This window comes from Geospiza fortis, unplaced genomic scaffold, assembly GCF_000277835.1.
Source record: "Geospiza fortis unplaced genomic scaffold, GeoFor_1.0 scaffold99, whole genome shotgun sequence".
Taxonomy (NCBI): Eukaryota; Metazoa; Chordata; class Aves; order Passeriformes; family Thraupidae; genus Geospiza; species Geospiza fortis.
The window spans coordinates 894,696-904,944 of record NW_005054521.1 but is presented as its reverse complement, the minus strand read 5'-3'; the positions used below and the strand labels follow the sequence as shown (position 1 = coordinate 904,944).

Sequence of the window (10,249 nt, the reverse complement as noted above, 5' to 3'; positions counted from 1 at the left end):
ATGGGAAAAGGTGCCCTTCCCTTGCTCTGAAGAGATTTCGTGTCCAAGTGCAATCTGGCAACTCCACAAGCAATAAATTCTCAAGGAGAAGCGATGAGGAGTGCTTTAGCTATGGCACGAGAACATTTCATGTTGTCATCTCTATATTGGTACAAGCCCTCAATGTAATTTTAGCTCAGGAGGAGGTTGCTTATGAAGCAAATATAAAATGGCAAGAAGCAATGTAGCCTCCAACCAAACGTGTGTACACACCTTCCAGTCAAGTGACAGAGCAAACCAGGAGCCAGCATTGTCACCTTTATAGGGACCACCAGGCAGCTCTGCTGGAAGGAGATCCTTCCCTCCTGCTCTGTCCAATGCTGGCCTGCCCAGGCTCAGCTCCTGCTGAGCCAGTTCAGTGTGGTGGCACATCCTGTTGTGACCAGGCTGGCAAGGTCACAGCCCTGAAGGGAAACACAGGGAACTGGAAACCCTTCTGGGAGCCACTGTCAGCGCAGGGGCAGCAGTTGTTTTGCAGCTGGGTGTTCCAGCACAGATGTGGGCACTGCAGCAGCCAGGAGCCATCCAGGCAGTGCAGATCCTGTGCCCCTGACCTGCCTCTGGCAGATTTCTTCACTCACACAAGTATTTTACTGATAAGGCCTCGGGCTGCCTTAGGGCGTTTTCCTTTACCCACATTCCGAGCTGAGCTGCACACACTTAGAAACCATGGGTTCCATCTGAGGCTTTCTCAGGTCAAACCAAGCCATGAAAAGCAGGACTGAGAGCAGCCAAGTTCAGCTGTGCTCTGACAAAGCACTGGCCCCTCAAATACAGCATGCAGCTCCGTGCCAGGGCTGCACCACTATGGCCCAGGAGCCAGAAGGGGATGAGGCTGGATGATCTTTGGGGAAGCAGATCAGAAATGCCTTTGAAGGCACCATCCAGCAAAGAGCTGGATCAGGTGCTCTGCACATGCAGGACTGCTCCTTTTGGAAAACCAGCGCCTCCCATTGCCCAGGAGATGCTCCCCTGATTGTCCCCTGGCTTCTGCAGCCAGCTTGGCCAGCCCTTGGGAACCACTGAATCCTCAGCAGCACGGAGCTCACAGCTACAGAGAGGTGTGTTTGTGCCTCTGCTCCCTGAACTCCCTGCACTTCATCTGCTTTCCTGGGCTTTAACTCCAAGCAGACAGAGCTCACAGAGGTGGATTTGTCCTATAAAGTCCATGGTTTGAAAGCATAAGCATGAGTTCCCCCTAATCTGCCTGTTTCTTCTGCTCATTTCTCCTCTGCCACAACTGGCCAATTTACCTTTGCTGTTCATCCAGCCCAGCATCCACAGCATGTGGAAGACTCCAGAAGTGACTGAGGAGATAAAGAGGAAAGCTGTGCTACACCCCAAGGCCTGATTATGCAAAGCTTTGTGCAAACAGTGTTGCTGCTGCCTTGGAAAACAGATTGGGAGGAGGGGATGAGAAAGCTTCACAATGTGATTTAGCCCATTCTTGGGGTTATAATCTGGATTTAACCAGCACCACCTATTTTATGTGCTGAAAATGTTTTTTTACGAAAAAGGATTTACAAAAATGTACCAAGGGTACTTTTTTTGTAAATTGCAATCTCTTTATTTGATTAAGTAGTCTGAGTCAACAAAGTCATACTCTCCTCTATTTCTGACAGTTTCTTCAGCATCTGGCTCACCTTGGCCTCATCAAACTCCAGGCAGAGAAACTCCGATTCCTACAAAAGAACAGAGAACAATATTTGAGAAAAACAATTATGTTTGATTCCTGTGCAGAAGTTTGGTGAGGAATTTGACAGCTTAAGTCCATTTGTCAATGGACTTTCTTGCATTTTCCTGTCTGATTAGGAGCACTAATTTGTATCAGTGATAAAAATCCAGGTGGGATCTGCTTGAGGCAGATGTGTTTGCAGGAGGCTGCATAAGAAAATGTGAACAAAATCCTGGAGTATGTCTCAGAGCATTCCTTGATTAGGAAGCACTGGAAAAGTCAGATCTCAAGCAATCCATGAGTTACCCCCTGAGGCTTTGAGGAGACCCAGACCCTTGCTGAGTGAACCATTCTGCATGGACACCAGCAGACCCAGACAGCATCAGCCTACCCTGAGCAAGTGCTGCAAACTGGGACTGCAGAGCCAATGCCTCTTCAGCTCCTGCTGGATCTCCCCAGTTCTAGCATCCTTGCTTTTCTGGACCTGACTAGAAAAGTCCAGAGCAGGCTTTCACATAACAGCTCCTGCAGGACGAGCAGCTTTTCTCACCAGCCCAAAATAATCCCAGTAACTGTAACACATTTCAAGTTTCCTTTCACAGACCAGATCCGACAAGAGCTCTCTGTAACCTGACCTCTCATTGCTCCACGTGTGCTCCAGCCAGGGGCTGGTTCCTGTCCTGACCTTTGGGAAGGAGGGCAGTGCCATGCTGTGCAGGGACCTGGTTCTCCATGGGGTGACCTCCAAGGCCAAGCTCCTGGTGCCTCCTCAGGCCTTCCAGCCACAACTCTGCATCCCGAGCCATGTGAGCCCATCCATGGATTTAATCAGGCCAGGGCTGCCCATGCAACCTTCAAGATCTGCTAAAGCTGATTTCATGGCTTAATCACAGGGGAATGTGAGTGGACAGGAGGAGATGGGAGCACCTAGTTCTGGAGGAGATGTTTCTGCCTGGGCCTATTGCATAAGGAGGACTTTTTTTTTGTTCCCCTTTTCAGGCTTTGTCAGTCAAAAGGAATGTAAGTTGATGAAAACAAAACACTTCGATTACACAGAACTCTTTGATTACACAAAGACACTGCCACTTGGTACAAGTGGAAGTGCACTCAGGAAACATTCTTTTAGCTATAAAGCAGCTGAAACTCTCCCATGTGGGCTGGACGGTGTCTGGTTATCCACTCTCATGTGCACCAACCTAAAACCTGACCCAAGAAGGCTGGAAATCAGGCTGCTCAGAACTCAGCTGCAGTTTTATTTAATGCTTTGTTAGTTTATCTTCCCCATGAAAAACGGAACAAAAAATAAGATGGAGCCATGAAATACAGAAATCCTTATTCCTTCCCTGAGGCATTCTCCAAGAGCAGGACAAATGGTATCCCTGCTCATCCTTAGCAGGAAACAAGGCATCCCTTCTGATCCTTCCTACTGCTAAAAAATAATCCAGCCCCCCTGGAGCTGAACAGAACCAAACCCAGTCACGGACTCGAAGTCCTGAAGCCCAGCACTGCTGCTGCCCGGGCTGGAGCCGGGGCTTCAGCTTCAGGCTGGGAAGCCGCGCTCGGTGCCCAGAGGAAGGTGTGGGAAAGGATCCCCATTTCCTGCAGCCGCCTTGGCTTTGTCCCTCCACACTTTCCCACCCCTCCTCCCCTCTCACTCCCGAGCCCGGGCTATAAAAAGGAGCTGCAAAACAAAACATCCAAGAAACACAAACTGCCCCCAGCCTTGAATCGGGTTTTCTAGGAGCTGCAACAACAGAGTGCTGCAAAAATATTTATATGAGAGACTAAACGAAGCACGACTTTTTCTGTCTCAGTAACTATACTTAAAAACCCCATGTATTTTTAGAAAACCAACCCTCACAAATTGAGAACTTAAAAAGATACGATTGTTCTCTATTGTATCACTTTGGCCGGCTACTTAAAATGCTTTGTAGCAACTTTGATACACCTTGTATTTCTAAGTTTTAGCCACTACATTGGAACAACAGAAAGGAACCCCTCAGAATTCGCATATCATTGCATTCATATTCATTTCCCCTCAATTTGGAGGATCCTACAACAACACTGAGCATTTCAAAGCCACCAGCCAAGGCGCAGACCCACTCTTAGAAGCCGCCTCAAATCGACGCGGTGCTTGTAAGATCGTTAGAGGTTCTTTGTAAAGGAATTATCCCAGCTTGAATTACCAGGAAAGCTCTTCAGACAGTGCGAAAGCATCAGCTTCGGGTGCCTGTGTGCAAACACAGCCGGCCAGCCGAGTGCTCCTGGCCTTGGGCACCCAGGCAGCCTCTTCCCGGGGCAGTGGGAGGACTGGAGGGGTTTGGGTGCGATCCTCCTGGAGCAGGCAGTGCAGCCATGGGCTCTGCAGAGCGTCAGTGCAATCGCACTGCCCCGGAAGAGATCTTATTCTCTTCTATTACTTTAGGTTTTGCCTTAGAGTAGGACGTTTTAAAGATTTAGCTTCCCCTTGCATAGGTAAAACCCCAATCTGTAATGTCACCAAAACTTGCCTTCAAAACAATCTTTCATTGTGATTAAGAACCTACATTAAGTTTCAGCCTCCCCCCCCCCCCCCTCTTTTTTTTTTTTTCAATTAAAAAAAAAAAAAAGAGTCAGAATTAAAAGCAAAAAGTAGGAGAGTTCAGAAGTGCTGCCTTTTTGGACATTTTGGGCTTGGCTCGTACCCAAGCGCAGGGCTCCGGTTAAACCAGAGATGTGTTAGCACAGATGAATATCGGACCGTTCCCAGTACCAGCAATTAGGCTGAAAACACCAAAGGCGGTGGGGGATAAAGAAAACAAGGAGCTGGTCCCCAGGACATAAAACAAGGAGCTGGTCCCCAAGACATCAGCGAGCAGGGACTCGGAGCCAGCACACAGCAAACGTGCCCAGGAATTCACAGCACATCAGCTCCCACAGCAACACCCACGGGCACAAACAAATGTCATTTTGGTTCCAAGGCATTAATTAAACACAAAAGACAAAATACTCGTTTCAGAATAAATCTACTGCTGATATTTTTTTTGTCCAATTTTGCAAAGAAGTGTTAAGAGATTGCTTCTCTGGAGTAAAAGAAAACACCTGCAGGGGCTTAGGTATAACCTGCTGTTGCCAAAAAGTCTGGTTTATCTGGTAATGTCAACTCTCCCACTTCCTCCAAATTTGCTAATTCCATGTAAATACTATTGCAATAAAACACCTGCAGGGACTATCCTGTAAATATTGTCCCAAGTCATAAGTGTAATTGTATTTCAGGAGGAAAATCAATCACAGAATCACAGGATGGCTTGGATTGGAAGGGACCTTAAAGCTCACCCTGGGCAGAGACACCTTCCACTAGACCAGGTTGCTCCAAGCCCCATCCAACCTAGCTTTGAACACTTCCAGGGATGGGGCACCCACAACTTCTCTGGGGAAACTGTGCCTCACCACCCTCAGTCAAGAATTTCTTCCCAACATTTACTCTAAACCGACTCTGTTTTAGTTTAAAATTGTTCCCCTTGTCCTGCCATTCCATAACTGTGTCCAGAGTCCCTCTCCAGCTCTCTTGGAGCCCCCTTTAGGTACTGGAAGGGACTCCAAGGTCTCTCCAGAGTCTTCTCCATGCTGAATAACCCAAAGTGTCTCAGCCTGGCTGAGGTGCTCCTGCCCTGGCAGCATCTTCATCACTTTTCTTTGGACTCATCCCAGCAGGTCCATGAGGTTCACTGGTCAGTAATGGTCACCTGTGAGCCTCCATCCTCATGGCTCAGCACCAGAGCAGGTTTTGCCTGAGCCAGTACCTGCTCACAGGCTTGCATGGCACACAAATCCAAATCTTAATTTAAAAAAATAAAAAAAAAAAGGGGAGGGGGAAAGGATATTAAAAAAAAAATACAAATGCTCTCCCCAATACCAAAAAAAGGCAAGAGAAAAGAAATTAAACCACACCCCCTGCCCCCCAAAATCTCAACATAACCAGAAATTCAAAATGGAAATTAGACACTTTTTAACAGTGCAAGAACACATTCTCCTTGGAAAAGGCACATCCAGAAGTCATTTTTGCAATGATGCTGCCAAGCTCTATCACAGAAGCCTTCCTTCACTGCAGACTATCCTTACCCATTACTGTGGGAATTCAGTACTGTGCTGCCCAGTGGCAGAAAATAAACCCTGATAAATTCACCCCTGCACTATAAACTTGCTTCCAAACCTTTCTCTGGGTGGCCTCTCCCTGACACCTGGTGCTCACCATTCCCAGGGCTGCCTGGGTCAGAGGGACCTGTCCTGTCACATGTGCAGAGCTCTCTCCCATCCCCTCTTTCACTCAAACATCTGCTGCAGGTATGTCACAATACACAAAATCCATCTTGCATGAATGGTCCAAACAGAAGAAAAACCTTGGATTTTAGCTTGCATTTCCTTCTTCAAAAATCACAGTAATAGGACATTAAACTGGGTAGTTCCACGGGGTGCAAATATTTAATGTCAGAAGTTTATGAGAGCAATTTATTTTTGCCATTTGGATTCTCATCTTAGGAACATCTGATAAGTGGTAAAAAGAAAATAAAACCACAAAAACTTGCCCCAAACCAATGCAGAATGACGAAAGTGTGAGATGCTGCATCGATTCTTCCATCACATTGCATCAATTGTGATCCCACTGCAAACTTCTCAAGTTATTTTTATATTCATTAATATTCTGCAAGATGTACTGGGGCATATGATAATGACAGCAGAATCTAGATAATTCCACAAAAAAAGCAACGGATTGCAATCCATTGATTTCACACTCCCACATATCTGACAATACTAAGTTCATTATTTTTAATTCAATTGAGAGCTATTTTTGCTAGATATCTACAGTCATGCCCTTCAAAAACTATAATGTAAAGTGCAATTCATTTCCATAATACTGTGGAGAATAAAGCACAAATATTTCTAACTGTCAGAGCCTCTTAATTCTCCATTATTTTGGTATTACATGAACCAGGAACCTCTTAAGCAAATTATTATTACATCCCCTTAAAAAAAAGTTAACTCGATTGCAGATTTTTAATACTTTTAATGTAACATCAAGCCTGTAATATCACAGATTAAGCAGATTAAGGATTGCAGAAAATGGAACAATTCCAAAGGATAAAAGTAGATCCCTGATACTGCATAGCAAATGTAATGTCATTCCTTTTACATTATCAGCCTCCTGAAAATATTCTACCTCGTATTTTATATCCTACATAAAAAGTGAGCATTTATGGATGCAGCTTTAACCTGCTGCTCCCTGTGCCTTTTGGAGGTGCAGCTTTCTTTTTAGGAAGTGTTGAAGGAAAGCAAAGCCAAACCATAATTTAATCAGTATAACTAATTAGAAGGTAGCATACTCTAGCTTTTATACCTTTCACATTAAAAAGCTAACAAGAATAACATGATTCTTACTAATTAACAAGAAAAAAGGACAATACTTTTATGAAAGCCTCTTCTTATATGGCTCTGGTGATATTAACTTTCACTGCTTTCTGTAAACCTTCCAATTTCTCTCTTTTTGACTTTATAAAAAAATGACACTGTTTCTGGTTTCTGACCTTATGCATTCCCCACATCCCACCCTGAGTGCCCTGCCCTGTGTGCTGCCCCTGCACAGACTCATCACTCCAGGGGTTTCTTATCCACTGTTCCCCCCAAAACCCTCCCACCACAGTGTGCAAACACAGAGGCTGGCAATGCACAAGTGCTGGATGTCCAGCCCAGGTTTGGGATGAGTGATCCCTGATTTCTGTTCCCCCAGGGCTCACACAGCTCCAGATGCTGGGAGGACACTGCTCCTCCCCTGGGGATGTCCCTCAGACCCCTGGCTGATCAGGGGAGGCAAACATTGCAGTGTTGAGGGCAGCTTGCTGTGGTCAGAAAGGAAAGGTTACAAAAGCCACAGTCCTGCTGGAACCACCACAATGCAGAAAAAAGGACCTGGTTATGCTGACAAAATGCAGATTTCATTCTCACTTACGGATGACTCTTTGCAAGGTCATGCCTGTGACTTTTTGTGTGGCCTCACCTGATCGATTGCTGTTTGCTAAGCCTGCTCACCTGGTTCCTCCAACACCTCCAGCTACCTGAGGCTCAGGCTCCCCCACAAAATCTGCTGCAGCCACAGGAGCTTCACAGAACAGAAAACCCTTTATAGCTGTCCCTCACTGAGGAGTGCTGGATGTTTGACTCTGTACAAGGCTGCATCTGCACTCTGGAACATGCTCAGCTTAGGCTAAATCCTCTTGGAATTGAGCTGCTGGACAAAAACTCTACCTTGAGGTGTTCAGAGTATCCCAAATTTTTAAGGCAATTCTTTTTCATGAGGGCATCAAGAGGCACCTCTCTGACCTTGCAGTCACCTTGAGCTTACTATTCCCATTGTTTACCATTTGCTTTTTTCCTCAAAACCCTCCTGCCCCCTGCATGATGGCACTTCCTATTAAAAAATTAAAAAAAAAAAAAAAGAAAGAAGGTATTTAAGGAGAAACCTCAAAAGTATTTTTTCCCCTCATAGTCTTGATCTTGGGTATGTGCAAAGCAGTTTGGGGAGGGGTCCAGCCTGGCATGGCAAATACTGACCATGTAAGCAGGTCATAGGTGAGGGCCACTAAACACAGGGCTGGGTAATCCCAGCCAAAGGCACTGCCAGAACTTCTGCCTTCTGAGATAGGAATGGAATTGAGATAGGGGAACAGAAAGTGTTGTGATCTAACTCCTGCTGCAGGAATGAAAAGTGAAACCTCTCTGTATCTGAACTGTTTCTAAAACATAATGTAAAAGCACACACTCCTCTGACCCCTCCGTGCCCCTCCAGACACTGTTTTGTCAAAGCAAGCACACCAAATGTTTCCATTTGAATTCCAGCATCTTTGAAAGCACAGCTGAGCTCCAGCTCTTTCAAACTCTAAAACAGGGCATGTGGAATGTTTAATCTTTAACAGGAGCCTTTTTCCTCTGCTGCTTGACTGGCTTGAGGTAAGTAGGTGTGATGGCATTCCAAATAAATCAATTAACCTGCTTAGGCTAATGACACTGTCTTGGAGACCCGGTATGCAACTCTGCCTGGGTCTTGAGCCAGCTGCTATTTAAACAAAGGTGTAAGCAGAACTAAAATCATTAACTAAGAAATGCATGAAGACGTTTTAAAAGGAAAAAAACCCAAAACAAACAAAACCAGCGATATCTGCAAGCTTCATCAAACTGTACACGGAAGCAGATAAAGCCAACATAAAAACATATTAAATTACCTTTGTATCACTGTGAGATTTGAAACAAAACATGTATTTAAAAACTAAATAAAAAATATAACTATATAAGAATATATACATATCTAGTTTATACAGTTATATGGAAAACTATATAAAAACTATTTAAACCCTCCATTTCTGGCAGGGCATCAGGCTCTCTCACAAGGGTACCAGCGATGAGAAAGCTCCATCATCACTTATTCAAGCCCTGCCTGCTGTGTCAGCTCTCCACTAACAGAGTCTCTCAGTGGAACCACTGCAAGGTGAGGTGCTCTCCTCTCAGAGTCCTCTGCAGGGGACCTTAGAGGGGAAATGCCCTTCCTCACTTATGATCTACATTTTTCTACCTTGTTTGACAGCTGTCCTTGTTTTCTTGGGCAGTGTTTTGTTTGGCTGGTGTTTTTAAGGCTGCTCATGGAGCTGAAATACCAGTGTACAGCTTTCCCTAGGCATGTTTTATGTCCCAATAACTAGGCTAGCCTTTGTTTTTTCAGTCGTGTAGCTCTTAATTGCAGTGTGAAATTAGTCTAAGAACAAGAGTCCTTACTGATGCATCTTCTGCTTTTACACTAAATCCAGCTTTTCTAGTGAGAACATTCTTTAGATCTGGAATTAATTTTCATTACATTTACATCTACCTATTGCCTAATATGGGAATCATTCAGCATGGCAAAAAAATTAAAATCAAACATCACTCATTATCATAAACCCCCACATACACTTCCTCAGAAGAAAGTTTCAACTACTTTATGTTATTATTTAGCATTTTCTTAAATGTTTCAGGAAGTACCCTATCACAGCATCAAACCCTCCCTGCCACTGGGGCATGTTTTTGTAACAGCATATCCCCAAGATCAGGAACTTGGTTAACTCCTAAGGACACAAGGACATTTCGGTGCTTTTAATGTAACTTTTTATTTCATCAAATCAGTGTCAACCACATTCCTCTCTATTACTGCAATAAACAATACCAGGAGAACAGGAATGAACTTGGGGGGGGTAAGAATTACTTTTATACCAAACCAATCAACACAGTTAAAGCAATCTGCATTTAGAAATAATCCCACAGTTAAAGAATGCACTAAAAACCCGAGCAGAGAATTCCTGACCTTTAGGAGGCTGTGTGACTTGGGATTCTGGCATTTTCTGGCTGAGAGTACTGCTGGCTTGCAGGCTGAATAATTTGGTTAGCAGCCCCAAGACAGATCACTCTTGCTCCTCCACAGCTCTTTCATGTTTATGTGTTACATAAATGACTCAGGAACCCATTAATGTCCTGCTG

At 44.8% G+C, this 10,249-nt stretch overlaps 1 protein-coding gene across 1 annotated transcript in view; it reads right to left on the bottom strand.

Moving 5' to 3' along the window:
• Positions 1–1,582: 1,582 nt before the first annotated feature.
• The window catches only part of COMMD1 (copper metabolism domain containing 1), a 41,923-nt gene continuing 33,256 nt past the window's right edge, over positions 1,583–10,249 (bottom strand). The window contains exon 2 of the mRNA XM_005429089.3: positions 1,583–1,721. Within this exon, the coding sequence (XP_005429146.1) occupies positions 1,614–1,721 (108 nt within the window). The 3' untranslated portion in view covers positions 1,583–1,613. The remainder of the gene's footprint in view (positions 1,722–10,249) is intronic.